Source organism: Sphaerodactylus townsendi, linkage group LG14, assembly GCF_021028975.2.
Source record: "Sphaerodactylus townsendi isolate TG3544 linkage group LG14, MPM_Stown_v2.3, whole genome shotgun sequence".
NCBI lineage: Eukaryota > Metazoa > Chordata > Lepidosauria > Squamata > Sphaerodactylidae > Sphaerodactylus > Sphaerodactylus townsendi.
Genome location: NC_059438.1, coordinates 30350412 through 30367508, shown reverse-complemented (window position 1 = coordinate 30367508; position 17097 = coordinate 30350412). Strand labels below are relative to the sequence as shown.

The window sequence follows — 17097 nt, the reverse complement described above, 5'->3', positions numbered from 1 at the left end:
ACAGTATCAAAAGTGGGTGAGAACAGAAGCCCCATTGGGAAGATGGTACCGTTTCGGATAGTTCAAAAGGGCAATTTATTTTCATGAGTACACGGAAACAACGGGCATATTTAAGTCTGAAATTTCATCGTGAAATTATCCCGCCTTGTGAATTGAAAAACTGGTTATATTACACATCCTGAGTTTGGCGAGAGGGCTATTGAGAGAAACTATTGTGAAGGCTGAGTTGACGATTTCGGCCTGAGTGTTTTGGTGTGTTTTTGATCGTGCTGAACGTCTGAGACATCTAAGGATTAACTCGATCGAAGTCTTAAGTAATTTTCTCAAAGGGACGAAAGGCAACCACAAAGCCTTTTCATTTTTTGTTGTAACACGCAGAGACACTAAATGTGTTAACACTCAACATGTGCCTAATCTTGTATTGAGCTGTAAAAGATTAAAGAGTCGTCTTTATATTAGATCAGCAGGGGCTCATTCCTTTCATTGAATCTAATGCTTGAAATCTTCCTGATTAAACGTAACGGATACAGACTGCAAACCATAAGCAACTTAAAAGTGGCAATGCTTGTGGGTCGTCGTTTTTTTTTAAAAAAATGCATAAAATCACTGGATCACCTAGTTGTCCGAAATAATTACAAAATATTGTCGAAGGCTTTCACGGCCGGAATCACTGGGGTTCTGTGTGGTTTCCGGGCTGTATGGCCGTGTTCTAGCAGCATTCTCTCCTGATGTTTCATCTGAAGATCCTCTGAAGATGCCAGCCACAGATGCAGGCGAAACGTCAGGAGAGAATGCTGCTAGAACACGGCCATACAACCCGGAAACCAGACAGCACCCCAGAATTACAAAATGTCGCAGCAAACATATATTTCTGCATCCACTCTTGAAATAACTAATGGGGACAACCGTTGGTTTCTATGGCGTTTATTGTTAACGGCTTTTTTAGATATATGGGGCAACCAGACATAGCAGCGAAAGTGTCAAACAAAGCAAATAATAGCAAAGCAGATCAGTTTGCTTTTTAACTTGAAGAGACTAATCTGGAGAATTGGATTGGAATTCTCACTCCTCTACATGAACTACAGACTCTAATCTGGTGAACTGGGGTTCTTTCCCCCCTCCTCCAGATGAAGCCTGCTGGCTGACCTTGGGCAAGTCACAGTACTCTCAGAACCCTCTCAGCCCCACCTACCTCACAAGTTGCCTTTTGTGGGGAGGAGAAGAGAACGAGCTTGTAAGCCGCTTTGAGATTCCTTACAGTTGAGAAAAGTGCAGTATAAATCCAAATTAAATTCTTCTGCAGAACAGCAAACCTTGGGCACGAGGAACAGAGAGATGAAACCAATCTGTTCCCTGACGTGCTTGCCCTTTTCATGCTTTACACTCTTAGTTGTACTCTTCAAGTATCTCCATTTTGCCTTCAGAAATAAAACAGCGCATAAAGCCCCCGTGAATATTTTTAAACCTTGAACAATTTGTCTGTGCACATGAAAAATGCCACGACAGCATCTGTACAATTCAGACTCTTCAACTTGCTTTGCTTTATTACGTAGCGGCTGGACTTGAATTGTCCTCCCCCTTCAAAGTCCTCACCTTCTCCTTTCCAGTGTCTATTACTTGAGACTTCCATTATCTAAATATGTTCTTGTGATTTAATTTCAGAGTCCGGGTAACAGGTGACAGGCTGTCTGCGCACTGTGCGGCTGCAAAAGAGTTCGATGATAATGCTCGGTGTCTTACTGGGTGGCTGGAGAGCGCGACAGGCAGAAAGGACATACAATACCTTTTATGATTTTAAATATTGATCAAGGTGAGCAATACCCCTGCTTCGCTGCAGAATGTCTGTCGGGAATGGCGAAAGTGGTGGGCACCCAATGTATAAGCTCTGCAGCGGAGTCCAGCACTCCGACTCCCAGGTGGGGAATCAAAACGGACACAGGAAGTCTGCTCCCTTCTTGGAAGTGAGAACAAACTTAAGCAACATGCAGTACTCTTCCGTGGTGCTTGAGTCCGATTCTTTGGTGACAAATGGATCGAAAATTCCACCAAACACTGAAGAGGAAAGCACCCAGGATCCCGTTTTCCAGATAAACACCGAACCTATGACAGCGAGCGAGGTATGCCGGGCCTACCCTAAATGCTTTTATGGCCCATACTTAACCAAAACTAGTATGCAGGGAGATGTGTACAATTTTCTGGAACGGCCTAGTGGATGGAAGTGTTTCATTTACCATTTCACAGTGTAAGTACCAACCTTTTTGAAATAAGATTATTGGTATCAACTTTGTTTGGGATCTGCACTTGCTTGATTTCACAGAAAATTAGGACCAAATTTGATGGCCTTGGAAGATCCGGGATCAGATGTTTACACTGTGGGCAAGGGTTTGTTTGCTTGTTTGAATTGGTGCTATATTAGGCCTGGATTTGCATTTGGGATGAACTCTCCTCATGCTGTTACCTTGTGGGGAAAAATTTCCAATAGTCTCTCAATTATACAGAGATATGTGGATTGGTTCAATGAAGCTGATAAGCTTTTACTGCAATAATAGTGGGACGGTGTGCTCTAATCAGCCAAAAACAATGACCAAAGGATACATTTCAAAGAGTAATTTTTACACCGTTTTCCAAGGAAGCAGTTAACTTTGCAACTACTTAATTGGCTGCATTTTGCCACCACCCAGTTGTCTGCTGGAGATTGATCTGGTGCCAGCATTGACCACTGCCAGGGCCAGCTGCAGGACAGGACCCCCTATCTCTTATTGAGCAAAGGGCCTGTCTGCAGCTAGTCAAAGTATCGGTGGACCCAGGTATGACTCACCTGAGCTGGTAGCAGGGCAGAGCAGCAAAGCAAAGTCCTGGTAACCAACATGTCACATAGTCTCTGTTTTCCCCGATAAAACGCTTGTTGTTCAAAACATGATTGTTCCTTGTAAACACTGACATTTGCAACCTGGCAAATTTCGCCTTCCAATCTAATATTTCCTACAACCTGACCTTAGTTAGAAGGAGAAGAAGAGTTTGGATTTATATCCCCCCCTTTCTCTCCTGTAGGAGACTCAAAGGGGCTTACAATCCCCTTTCCCCCTCACAACAAACACCCTGTGAGGTGGGTGGGGCTGAGAGAGCTCAAAAGAACTGTGACTAGCCCAAGGTCACCCAGCTGGCATGTGTTGGAGTGCGCAAGCTAATCTGGTTCACCAGATAAGCCTCCACAGCTCAAGTGTCAGAGCGGGGAAACAAACCTGGTTCCTCCAAATTAGAGTAGACCTGCTCTTAGCCACTACGCCACTGCTACTCTCTATTAAGGTAATCCCTTAATAACTGTTATATGCCTCATATTTAAGCTATAGATAACAGTTATGGGAGGCCGCAACTTGGATCTGGACCATGGGAAGGAGAAGGAGTTTAACTTTCCCCACCTCCCCCGCGCAGTCTCAGTCCAATCAGGGCAACACATAGCTGCAGTTTTACAAAGCACAATGGGATCTGCTATAAGCACCATTGCAGGTCTTCCAGACTCTTTGTTGGGTTGCCCCTTAATATTCACAGATAAAGCATTTCCTTAGGAATGTGGATTGAATTAGATGTTATTGCTGCAATGTATCTCCTTCTCCCATCACCTTTTTTTGGAAAGTCTTGCCCAAGGATGGACCGTCAACTCTAGATCATCTCAGATGACAAACTTTTATTTTTTAAAAACTGGTGAAAGTTAGTGGAGCGTGTGAACTCTGGCCGGAAGTGACTTCAGCCAGGCTCATGCTCTGGCTTCAGACAGACTGCTCACAGTCTCCTCTGTCTTCAGTACAAGGACGCTGCTGGCCGCCTCAACATAGGATGCACAGTAGAAAAGGGATGTGCAACTGAACTCACCAAATAATTATTTGCACACCATAAGGCTACATCTCAGTAGTTCCCCCATGCCCCTTCAAGTATTTATCTCCTAGGAGCAGCAGTGGCGTAATGGTTAAGAGCAAGTGCATTCTAATTCGGAGGAACTGGATTTGATTCCCCGCTCTGCCGCCTGAGCTGTGGAGGCTTATCTGGGGAATTCAGAGTAGCTTGTGCACTCCCACACACGCCAGCTGGGTGACCTTGGGCTAGTCACAGCTTTTTGGAGCTCTCTCAGCCCCACCCACCTCACAGGGTGTTTGTTGTGAGGGGGGGAAGGGCAAGGAGATTGTAAGCCCCTTTGAGTCTCCTACAGGAGAGAAAGGGAGGATATAAATCCAAACTCTTCTTCTTCTTCCTAGAGTAGTAAAGACATTCATAAGTGTTCGTGACATTCTACAATAGTTTCCGTAATCTCCACAGGGATAGGTGTTCACTTAATATTGAAAACCCAATGGAGACTGAGAGAAATACTTGAAGGTGCATTGGGGCACTACTGAGATACAGCCCCACAACTGTATATATTGTAGACTTGGTAAATTCACAAGTTACAGTCTATAACTACTGGCTTTATTCTGTGTGAAAAGTTGTTTTTTTGGTGACCTGACCTCCTGAACAGAGCTGCTGTAGAGATGACTATGTGGCTGTTTGATATGCAAAAAAGCACTATAGAAATATTAAGCATTTTGTTGTGTTTGCATGAGCATCTGCCCTGAAAGCCTGTGTCTGTGTGTATTAAGTGTAGTCAAGTTGCAGTCGACCTACGGCGACCCCTAACATGCCCTTTCTTTTTAAAAAAATGGTTGAGCCTTACTATGTCACAGAGAGAAAACAGTCTCTGTTATTTATTTATGTTATTGATAGTTCACAATGGCAACAGTTTTGGCAGCAGTTTCGTTTTTAATCTTTCATCTCAGCATGCACTTGGGATAGATTGTATTATTAACTAACAAAATTGATGAACAGTGTTGGGGAATGAGTTATATGACTGGTTCTTAAAAGCTCAGTGATCCAGAGTCTGTCATGCTTCAGTGGAAAGAAAGCTCTGTACCTGTGGGGCATTCATGGTGAAGAACATGCTGTGTGTGGTTTTCTGCCCCGATCTCTAGTACAGAAGGCACGCTTGGCTCTGATACGATAAAATGCTGTGGTGACCCTCTGAGCAGAGACGTTGAAAAGACATTCATTTTGTGAACCCTGTGAGAAACTATAGGGGAACCCTGTGAGAAACTATAGGGAGATTAAAGGTTGCCCATCAATGGTCTACAGCAAGGGTGTCCAACTTAGGCACTTCAGATGTTCATGGACTTCAATTCTCATCAGTCCCTGCTGGCATGGGCAATTGGCCCAATCTCTAGTACAGAAGACATGCTTGGCTCTGATATGATAAAATGCTGTGGTGACCCTCTGAGCAGAGACATTGAAACGATATTCATTTTGTGAACCATGTGAGACACTATAGGAAGATTAAAGGTTGGCCGTCAATGGTCTATGGCAGGGGTTTCCAACTCTGGCATTTCTGAAGTTCATGGACTACAATTCCCATCAGCCCCTGCTGGCATGGCCAATTGGCCACGATGGGAATTGTAGTCCATGAACATCTGAAGCGCCAGAGGTGGACACCCCTGGTCTACAGTGTCGTGCTTAAACTTCTTGGAAGGAAAGCAAAGCAGAGTAGATGGCAAGATTATCCAGTGTTGCATCGGTGTGATTTGCTATCTTATGTTTAAGAATAAGGCTTAAAATCTGAACTGTTTTTACATGGCTAGCAGAAAATAGTCGGCTCTGGGTAAGCTAAAGCCTATGCAACAGAAGTCTCTTTTGTATTGTCTCTTTTGTATTGTCGAAGGCTTTCACGGCCGGAATCATTGGGGTCCTGTGTAGTTCCCGGGCTGTATGGCCATGTTCTAGCAGCATTCTCTCCTGATGTTTCTTCCTCTGAAGATGCCAGCCACAGATGCAGACGAAACGTCAGGAGTGAATGCTGCTAAAACACGGCCATACAGCCCGGAAACCACACAGCATCGAAGTCTCTTTTGTTGGGTTCTTGTTTTCAAGTCTCCCACAAGTTAGTTGAAACTCCCTCAGTGAGTCAAAAGGTCATTTTATGGTACCCGGAATTATTGTTTTAAATATCAGGTGGTCAGAATTAAATAGGCATTATTACACTCTATTTTGAGAAATGGGAGAGTTTTTATTCCAGTGAGTCCTCGAGTGGGGCTAAAAATGAACCCGAGCAAAGACCAACAGCATCTAACTGTGTTGTATTTTAGCCTCTCTTTTTTTTGTAACAACAAATCCAGAAGACACGAGTTTGTCAATTTATCAGTTTTTGATATTGGGGATCCACAACTGAAAAGTCTAAGAATGGGCAAAAGGCTGAAGTGAAATGCCATTTGCCCTGGGCCTGATTCCTGCTCTGGGAATCAGAAGCTGTACAGTTCAGAAACATCATGAAAATTGCTGACGCTTTTTCGTTTCACATAAAAAGGGCGGTGAGTAACGGTAGAAATTAAAATAATGCAAAACGTCACCCCAGCAGTGTACCCCTATGAGAAATCAGTGGACTTAGAAGGGTGTAGCTCTTTTTAGGATTGTACTGTTGATTTTGTAAAAGATGAAAACTGTTTGAAAAGTGACTGAAATTCCCCTTGTAATAAATCACAGAATGATACAGCTGTGGTACTGTCATAGGGATGGCAACCTCCAGGTGGTCATAACAGCTAGCAATTTTTTGCACAAATTGTAAAAGATATGTCTGTTTTCTGTGCTTCCATGGGAACAAGGCATAAGGACATAAGTAGCCTTGTAGGATCAAACAGGGGCTTTTTCTGCACAGGCAGAATACAGTGCCCTGGGGCAGTAAAAAAACTGTCCTGGGGGCACTGTTTGCACAGTTTGCAGCTATTTGCACTGTTTGCACAGTTACTGCTGCTGCAGTGCAGCAGCACCATTCTCACCCCCCCCCCCAACGGCATGAAAACACTGCTTTAGAAACACACTCCATGAGTGTGTGTTTAGGAAAGCATTGTCTTCCCGCCAGCGCCATGCGAAGCTCACTGGCGTGAGGGTGCAACTTTCAGTTTACCTTGTCTTCCCTCCAAGGCTCTGGAGGGGAAAGGGACATGCCCACACTGCCCTCCAACCCCTGTGAGTCAGAGGGCAGTGTGGGTGTGTCACTTCCTCCCTCTGGAGCCTCGGAGGGAAGACAAGGTAAACAAAAGACACAGACCAGAGGCGGTTCCTTGCAGAGCCGCCTTTGCAGTACGCAGCAGCTTCGGCGTGCCTCCATAAGCTCGTGCCTCCATAGCCTGATAGTCCACCTGACAGTGGCCAGGGAAGTCCACTAGCAGGACCTGTAAAGAATTGTGCTCACTTCTCAGCACCTGACAAGCAAAGGCATTCTGTCCTTGAACTGGTGGGTCCCATTTGGCTATCAATAGCCCTGTGTGCCATAAATCTGTCCAACCTCTTTGAAATCCTCCTAAGCAAGTGGCCATTGTGTCAGTGAGTTTAACAGGTCAGCTGCTCTTGGTGTGAAGCAATACTTTTTTCCCCTTTTCCTGAATCTACTGCCAGTAGGTTTCACAGGATGACTCCAAGTTCTAATATTAAAGGAAAGGGAGAAGACTGTATCTCTGTGCTTACCAGGCATCCTTAACACTTTTCAGCCTGCAGTCACCCTTGGAATTTTGAGGCAGGGTGGTGGGCATGCCTACCACAGACCGTGGGATCAAGCACACATCCACACATGAGAAAGGGGGTTTGCAAAACTAAACACACTAATGCACCCAGAGGAATCCCCAGAAAGGAGGACTGGTGCGTACACACAGAAGACCACCATGCAAGGAGGGGAGAATAGTGCACCTCCAAAGAGGAAAGAGCATCGAGAAGTGAATGGGTGATTCTGCTCTGGTGCTCCCTAACTCATCACAGCTGATTTATGGGTCTGGTTTGTTTGTTTGTTTATTAAACTTGTTATACCACCCATTTCCAAAGGGATATGGATGGGGTACAGGAGATAAAACCAATAAAAACAACTCACAATCAAATAATTAAAACTACATTATTTAAATACAACATCAACAAACACCTGACATCAGATGGCAACCTGAAGACACCTCCCATCCCCCTGGGAGGGGACCAGCACAGCACAAAACAGCCAGAGTGATGGTATGTGGGGGGTAGTGGGGGAGGCAATAAGCAACCAGCCCCCTCAAAAGCCCGGTGGAACAGCTCCGTTTTACAGGCCCTGCGGAACTGTCCAAGGTCCCGCAGGGCCCTGATGGTCGGAAAGAGAGCGTTCCACCAGGCAGGGGCCAGGGCAGTAAAAGCTAGTTGCATCTGGGTAGTCTGAGGCTAGTTGCATCATTGAGGGGTTGGGGACCACCAGCAGGTTTGCCTCTGGAGAGCGCAGAGGCCGAGTAGGGACATACAAGGAGAGACGGTCCCCTGAGGTTTAGAGGATCTTGGATTCTTTCCCAGTGAGTGGTGGGGAGGGCCCAACTGAAAAGCCCCTTTATTTGTTGGATGGCAGCCAGTCACTGATTCTTCCCATTATAATAATAAAAAAACTTTAATAAGCATTAATACAATACAGAATCGAACACAAACAAATAGTGCAAAAATCTGAGAGACAGGGGAGCGTACCAGAACCTTTCCCAAGAAATCTGCAACTGTCTCCAATATCACGGATGAGCTACTATTTAACAAAAAAAAAAGTCCAAAGATTAGGAGTAGAATGCCTTAATAGAGGAGGGATAATACAGTGAAAATCAGGTCTAAAAGCAGCGTATTTGGGACAATCAACTAAAAGGTGCAGTATCGTCTCAGGAGAGCAAACCCAGTCTTGTTTAGGGGTCCTCGAAAAATGCCCTTGAAGAAAGGCTGAGGGGAAAGAGTTGCACCTAGCTCTAGCAAGGGCCCACCTTTGTTTGGGATTGAATAGAATGTTTAAATAGCAGGCCATTTGCACTTGGGTAGGGATAATACCAACGTATATAGGTGAGCATGAGACCCCGACTCTTTGAACCAAGGGCTGAAGTTCTTGACTAAAGAGACGGGATTTTATAGCTTGCAATATTTCGTTGGGGCCTAACAAGAGCAAAACATCCCAGGAAAGGCCAAGGGTGATCAGTTTGTTCTCCATGTGGACCCACCAATTGGAGCGTTGAATCTCGGGGTGGGCCAAATAAAGATAGCTATTTGCATCAGTGGAGAAACAGAATCTGGTCAGGAATTTGAAAGTGAGGAGCCAGGCTCTTGTAACTAGTAGATGCTGGTCAGCTCCTTCCCACAATCCTGAAGCAAACGGCAGGCACCTAGGGAATGTCTACTGTGCTCACAGGCACTGTATTGGGGAATCCTGCTCAATGTGATACATATTTTGTGGACTTTTACCAGGAAAACCCCTCAGTTGCAGGGGTTTTTTTTTCTCAGCTAAAAAGCCTCAGTTGTTTTAGCCTTGTATTACAGGCTAGGTACTCCAAATCCAGGATTATGTGGCTTGCCCTTATCTGTATTTTTACCACAGGCAGAACTGTACCCAGTTTTCCAAATAAGGCCACACCAGGGGCTTGTGTAAGGCAAATACTGGTAGTTTTATTCAGTCTCTCTCCTATTCATCCTTAGCATGGAATTTGCCTTTTTAACCAAATCACCACCAATGCACAGTTGAGCTTTGAAGTGAATTGCCTGCTGTGATGCTATCAACATATACAAGATACACGGGCTTTTTTTTTTGCTCTGAGTTTCATCACTTGGCATTTACATAGAATTTCATTTGCCATTTCATTGCCAATTTGGAGAGGACCGTTTGCAACTCTTTGCAATCTATTCACGATTTCACTGTCTTGAACACCGTCTTAGTATCATCCACAAGCGCTATTGCCTCACTGCTTGTGCCAGATTCAGGTAATTTATGACTAAATTAAATACTACCAATCCCAGCACAGATGCCTACCAACTGCGATGTTCACTTCCGTCCTCTGAGAAAACTGTCCATTTGTTCCTTCTACTTCCTTTCTCCGTTCTAACCAGTTATCATGAAAAAAAATCCTGTTACCTTGCGAATGTCCCACAGAATTTAATGAGGTGCACTTTTTAGAGCACATGTATAGGACCATACAGCACATACCATAATGAAATGGTATGTGCTGTATGGTAACGTTTTCTAGGATGGGATCAAATGCAACAGGTTAACAGAATGGTGGCAGCTAATTCTTAAAGACTAGAACAACAGTACTAGGATGAAATTTTGCTATACATTCTCAGAAGCTTGCAGATTAAACCGACATGCTTTCATAGGATTATTGAAATAGATCCCACCTTCTCTAAGTATGCAGATAAAACTTCAGCTGATAAACTGCAGAGTCAGTGTAAAAATTAGTATTGTTTCACTGACACCTTTATACTGAAGGGAGACATGATTAACCAACTAGAAACCAACACAAGGGCTGATTCCGCATGGGCCAAAAGCAGCAGTGTGAAAACAGTGTGAAAACAGTATAAGCCCTTTTACACCATTTTAAACCCTTTTACACCATTTTCACACTGCTGTTTTTGGCCCATGCGGAATCAGCCAAGGTTGATCTGCCAGTGGGAACAGTGGAAAAATCCATCTAAGAATTATATTAATAACAAACAAGCTGTCAAAAAATTGGATGGACCATTTTACCCTGGTAACTCTGAAATCACCATAACAATTGATCTCATGTAGTATTTAATACCACCATATCTTAAAGTAGCTTTTAAGGAAAGAAACACGATCAAATATCATGCAAAGTTTCCTAGCTGATCAATTATTTAAAGATTTCTTTCAGAAATCCAGTGATGGTGTTGTACCCCTGCTCTCTTCGACTTTGTTATACTGGCCAAAAACAAACCAAAAAAAAAAAAAACCCAAGCAAATAATCCCCAACAATTTAGAGACATATTCAAAAGTTAAGATCAGTATTGTTTTCTGTCATATTTTGAAATTGTTGCTCCTTGCCCTGGTATTGAGCAGGAAGGTTATATAGAATATAATTGCTACTGAACATCACAGTGTCCCGTTCAAGCCATGCTTCACTGGATGGAGTTATTTTGGCCATGTGTTGCTTGCTGTACCCAAATAATACAAATACTCCAATAGGAGTATAGAAGCAGAAAATCTACAAATTCTGGTCTGTGCTATGGAGTATTGCAATTCAGTTCTGTAGGAAGTACATTTTACTAGTCTTGACATCTAATTCTTCTCCAACACAATATCCTTTTGCAGTAATTGCTGTTATTCCTGCTTTGCAAATGGTTTCTTCTATGGCTCTTCAGCATGATCTTTTAAATAAATCTTTACAAGTAAACAATAGACAGTTACTGCTAGGTAGGGGCAGGGGCGTACCACCCAGGGGGACGTATGGGTCAAATGTCTCTGGGCTGCTGCCATTTAGTCACATGGGGGGTGGAAAATCGCCCCCACACTCCTCCTCCTGATGGTAACTTTAGCCCCTTCTGCACACGCAAAATAATGCGTTTTCAAACCACTTTAACAACTGTTTGCAAGTGGATTTTGCCATTCCGCACAGCTTCAAAGGGCAATGAAAGCAGTTTGAAAGTGCATTATTCTGCATGTGCGGAATGAGCCTTTGAGATGACAGGGTGCAAAAAAAATGTTGGGGGGCAGTTTCCCATATGAGGGGGAGGGAGCCACAAAAATTCAGATTTTGCACTGGGCTACACTTTCCTTAGATACTGAGCATCTGTGATAGCACTAGTTGTTGTGAATCTGACCTAACAACATTTTAAAAGTGAGACCAATTCCATCTGCATTGCGTTCAGCTTCTGAGAGTGCAATGTGATGTGATCAGTTCCCTTTGAATCCACTGAAATCAGTGAGTTTAGAGATGTAACTTTGCACAGGACCACAGTGGAAGTATTGGCAAAAGGAGAATATTAGTTAAAATATCTCACAGTGCTGGGAGCTAGATTCTAGGAATTTATCAAGCATAATTAGAAATACACCACAATGAAATGAAAAGGACTGGCTGTGGTTGGTTTTCAGGGCTGTGTGGCTATGGTCTGGTGGTTTTAGCTAATAACATGTTGCCTGCATCTGTGGCTGGCATCTTCAGAGACATGTCATGGTAAGACAGGGGCACATCACCCAGACAGGGGCACACCACCCAGGGGGTCAAATGGGGTCAAATGGGGTCAAATGTCCCCAATCTGCGGCCATTTAGTCACATGGGGTGAAAAATCACCCCCACACCCCTCCTCCTTCCCCCCAGGTCCATACACAGACTTCAAGACCTGGTGCAAAAATGTTTGCTCATGGTGGGAGAGTGCAGCTGCCCATACTGTGGGGGGAACTCAGATTTTGCATCGGGCAACCGTTTCCCTAGATAAGCCTCTGCTGTAAGATGTGTTGCTCTTTGTGGCACAGTGGGGAGTAATTTGTGTGACTGGGTGTCTATTTTGTCCTCCTCTGTCTATGAGAGATGGAGGGGAGGAGGCACATTTGCAAGTGTTCAAGTGGAGTTCATTTGTGGTTGCATTTGTATGTGTCCTGCTGGATGAACTGCAGTAAAGAAAATATGGTTTGAATTTGGTTCTAGGGCTGCAGTATGCCTGTACCTTGGGAGTTTGCCCCATGGTCATTAGTAAAATGTACTGTAAAGGAGAGTGAGTAGGATTGTATCTGAATGTGCTGACTATGAAGACATAGTTGGCCATAGACCTTTGGTACTGCTTTGAATAGCTTATTTTAAATACTAAGCAGTATTCAGGATTGAGAATCATCAGGGAGTAACAGTTAGGAGACCAGGCTCAGATCTCCACTCTGCCAAGGAAACTTTCTGGGTGACCTTGGGCCAGTCACATATTCTCTGCATATCCTACCGCACGGGATCATTGTGAGGTAATACTGAGGAAGGAAGTATGATGTTATAAGCTGATTTTGCCCCATTGGAATGAAAAATGGGGTATAAATATCTACATAAATTTTAACTTGAGTATTAAGAATTGGTTTAACAGCTCCTATACATTGGAGGCAAACATCACTGCAAATGTTGAATGGTCTTTATCCACCATTGAGGCTGTAAGTTGGTAGTTTTTATAAATGCACAAGGGCTGATTTTTCACAGTAAAAATGCTCCGCAGTTAGAATGGAGAATTGTCCGGGAGTTCTTCACGGCTCCCGCTGCTTCAGTGTGTCTGCCACGTTGTTGCCCTGACGCCACCCCGCAGCATTAGCTTTGCTCCGTGAATTTCAAAAACTGCCAAATTTGAGATTCTTTTGAAATGTCCCTTTCTTGCTCTGGTGGCTTCTGCTGCCATGAAAAACTCCACCGCAGCAGAACCGGGGCCATTTTTCCTGCCTCGCCATTCTGGTCAACCCCACCAATCAACAGTTGCTGAGAATTGGCACCCCCCCCTGCAGTGGAAAAAAAACATGAATGGAGAAACCTTGGTTGGTTTGTTTGTTTGTTTATTATTGCATTTTAGACAGAAAAGCGGCATGTGCAGGCACTGCGAATGGTAGGGCGGCTATTCTTTCGCACACACAAGGATTTTAGACCGGGGGGGGTGGGGCTGCCAATGGTGCCGATTCTCAGTGCCTGTTTGTGTTCAGAGTAATTTAAAATAGTGAAAGTGAATTGCCCAGAGGCTAAAATTTTGAAATCGGAGTATGTAGTAAACCTTGGAAAACAAACACCTGTGGAAAAAAATTAAAAACAAAAGCCACTTAAAATGTATATATGGAACACATTACAATGAATGTGGTGACATTTTGTCATGGAAAGAGTAAGAGGTTTTCTAGCACATTCATGGGGTAAGAACTTAAGGGCACAATCCCAAGCAGAGTTGCACCTTCCTATGACTATTTACTTCAGTGTGCTTAGAAGGCAGTAACAGCACTTAGGACTCCACTGTTAGAGACATAGATAGATGCTGCCTGCTTAATGTAACAGTTATCTCGGTTAGTGACACTAAAAGCATTTCACAAGCAAATAAACAGGTTATTGCTTTCAGTGTTATCATTTGCTCGGGTGAGACCTTGACTTACTATTTTTATCTGTCAAGCAAAACATTATTGAAATTGCAATGTGCTTCTCAGAAACGCTATATTTAGGTGGAAACTGTGTCTCAAATGTACTCCAAAAACAAACCAAATTTGTGACTAGCAGCATTGCTTAAAGCTTTATCAGTTCCATGGATTTGTTAATATATGATATAATATTAATATATTCCATGACAAGATGATATATGCAATCAGTTAATAATCCCAATCAATACATACATGTAATATGCTAATTTGGGATGTATTGTTGCTACTATTTTTAATTGGATTTTAATGATGTTATTCGATTTGTTTGATTACTGTTATTTGTTGTCTTTTGTTTAATTTGTACACCGCTCTGAGCCCTTCAGGGATAGAGTGGTCTATCAAATCGAATTAATAATAATAATAATAATAATAATAATAATAATAATAATAATAATAATAATAATAATAATAATAATAATAATAATAATAATAATAATAATAATAATAATAATAATAATAATAATATCGTCCCTGGTGACAGCAGGGTCATTGAAAAAGAACACGATAAGGTCACTAGATACCACGATTTGAAAATCGAGCTTCAGCGTCTATGGCACAAACCAGCTGGGGTAATCCCAGATGGCACGCTGGGCGCCATCCCGAAAACACTAGGGCAGCACTTGAAACATCTTCAAATTGACAAAATTAACATTGGTCAAATTCAGAAGGTAGCCCTGCTGGGATCCGCACGAATACTACGCCGATACATTACAACTTCCTAGGCCTCTGGGTGAGGCTCGAATTGTAATGAAGGCCAACAACCAGCTAAAGATCTGGCAGCTGTGAAATCTATTATTATTATTATTATTTTATTGATATAAAAACAGTTATACACAGCAAACAAGATCAATATGCTGGATTTTGTATTACATCACATGTCGGACACTATTGTTGTTGTTGTTGTTGTTGTTGTTGTCGTTAAGAATAATGCATAGACTGATGGCCCCATCCAAAGGGGAGGTGAATCTGCCGGTGGAAGTGGCATGGAGCTGTATGAGTGGATTTGCCCTTCCTAGTGCACTTGCCCCGGCAGAAGGACAAAACCGCCAGTGTGCGGCCGCTGCAGCCCTCTCCAGCACTGGGATGCAGCGCCAGTATCTCAGTGCCTCTGCCTTCGCTGTCATAGTAGGGGTGGGCCAGGGGGCGTTGCCAGGGAAGGAGCCGACATTAGTTGGCTCTCTCCAGGCTATTCGCTGTATGAGGCCAGTGGCCAGAACTTGAAACTGACAACATCCTTTTGGGTATGTTAAGTCTATTGAGCCTCACAGAGGCTTCTTGGCAGTGGGGAGACTTTTTTTGCATTGCAAGCCTCCTCATGCCTCTGGGAAGCCTCTTTGGGGGTGGCCCGGCAGCGCGACTGTGACGCCACCACCAGCCACCTGGCCTTTTGGATGGGGCTCTAAATTCCTCCCACCAAAGTGAATATTTGCAACTGAAAATTCTTGCTTCAGAGGACCACAAGCCCCACTGAAGGTGTGCTTTGTCAGCAAGTCTGAGGCAGATGTTGTCCGTCAGGGAGCAGCAGGGTGTCAGCCATCTTGGGAGTCAGCCATCTTGAAGGAGCTCAGCTGGCTCTCACCAGTGTGTTCAGGACAGGTGCAGAAGAAAACCCACCTGAGTTTCTACCAGAGACATCCCCGGAACTGAGACCCAGGGGAGCTCTGTCAGCGCAGGTAGAACAGGCTAGGAAGCACTTTAAAGAAGTCCAGAGGGACTGTCTTGTGAGGTCATGATTCCAAAGCAAAGATCCACTGGTCCAGGAGCCTGTCACTCCCCAGGACAGGATTGGGGAGTGAGGATTGACCAAGCTCAAAGTTGGCTATCCAGGCCTCTTCCTTTCCTTCTTTCCCATTGTCTCATCTCTTATTGACAATTAGGGTCAAAATAGATAAAATCCATGCTCAAATCTCCCAAAATTTTTTATATGGCAGTTGCAAATCACCAGGATCCTAGTTTGGATAAGGGGTGTCGTGTAGCCCCCCCCCCCCCCGCCCAATACACGCTCTGATTAGCCTTTTAAAGAATTAAAAGATGCGCAAAAACAAGGTGACGTTTCAAAAAAAATCTTCAAAGGCTAATTGCAAAAGGGTTCAGTTTTGGATTAGCCAGCATGGTGTAAAAGCAGACGGACTCTAATCTGAAGAACTGGGTTTGATTCCCCACTCCTCTACATAAGTGACAGACTCTTATCAGGTGAACTGGATTTGTTTCCCCACTCTTTTATGTGAAGCCTGCTGGGTGGCCTTGGGCTAGTCACAGTTCTCTCAGAACTCTCTCAGCCCCACCAACCTCACAAGGTGTCTGTTGTGGGGAGAGGAAGGGAAAGGCTGACTCTTCTTACTGGAGAGAAAGGCAAGGTATAAATCCAAACACTACTTCTTCTAATGAACTTATGCAGAGTTGAACCCTTTCCCCTCTGTTTTGCAGCTCAATCCAAATGCATGCAGCTACAGTTCTTTGAAAATAACTCGAGAGATGAATAAAATACAATGTACATTGAAAGTATTATGTCATAATAACTATGCACATGTCATCAAAATGCTACCAGCTGTTTGAAAAAAAATCACAGCTGCTGTAGGGTAAGATGATGCTGTTAGTTTGTCTTTGTGTTTAGTATAATATTTGGATTTCCTGGGAGGCTTAGCTTCAGCAGTGCCTCTATCGCCATATGTTAATAACATGTACCACTTTGCTAGTGAGTCATGTGAGCTATGCTGGCTGAAGTTCCTCTCCAGAGAGCCTGCCAGTAAGAACAAGCAGGTAACTTCACTTCACATATGTAATTCTTCCAAAGTGAGGATTTTGAATCTGGTGCCAGTGAGTTAAGGTTTTAAGCTGTGTAATATTAAAAAGTAAGAATCATAATGGCTCAACCTTCCATCCTTCTGATGCCGGTAAAATGAGTGCACAGCTTGCTTGGCGCAAAGTGTAGATAACTGGGGAAGGCAATGGCGAATCACCCTGAAACATAGTCTGCCAAGTACATTAGTTTCTGCATGGTCCAAATATCCTGGGTTGAGCAAGGGAAATATCCTGGTTTGGCCAAGAAGTTCGCACAGTTCCCGGTCCTAAAGTGAGCTTGTCTCATGATATTTCCCTCATCCTGGGATTTCCAAAAATCACCA

General features: G+C 43.7%; 1 protein-coding gene across 1 annotated transcript in view; it reads left to right on the top strand.

Annotated features, from left to right (window-relative positions):
- Positions 1–1686: 1686 nt before the first annotated feature.
- The window catches only part of LOC125443873 (potassium voltage-gated channel subfamily KQT member 1-like), a 309945-nt gene continuing 294534 nt past the window's right edge, over positions 1687–17097 (top strand). Inside the window, exon 1 of the mRNA XM_048516257.1 lies at positions 1687–2242. Within this exon, the coding sequence (XP_048372214.1) occupies positions 1839–2242 (404 nt within the window). The 5' untranslated portion in view covers positions 1687–1838. The remainder of the gene's footprint in view (positions 2243–17097) is intronic.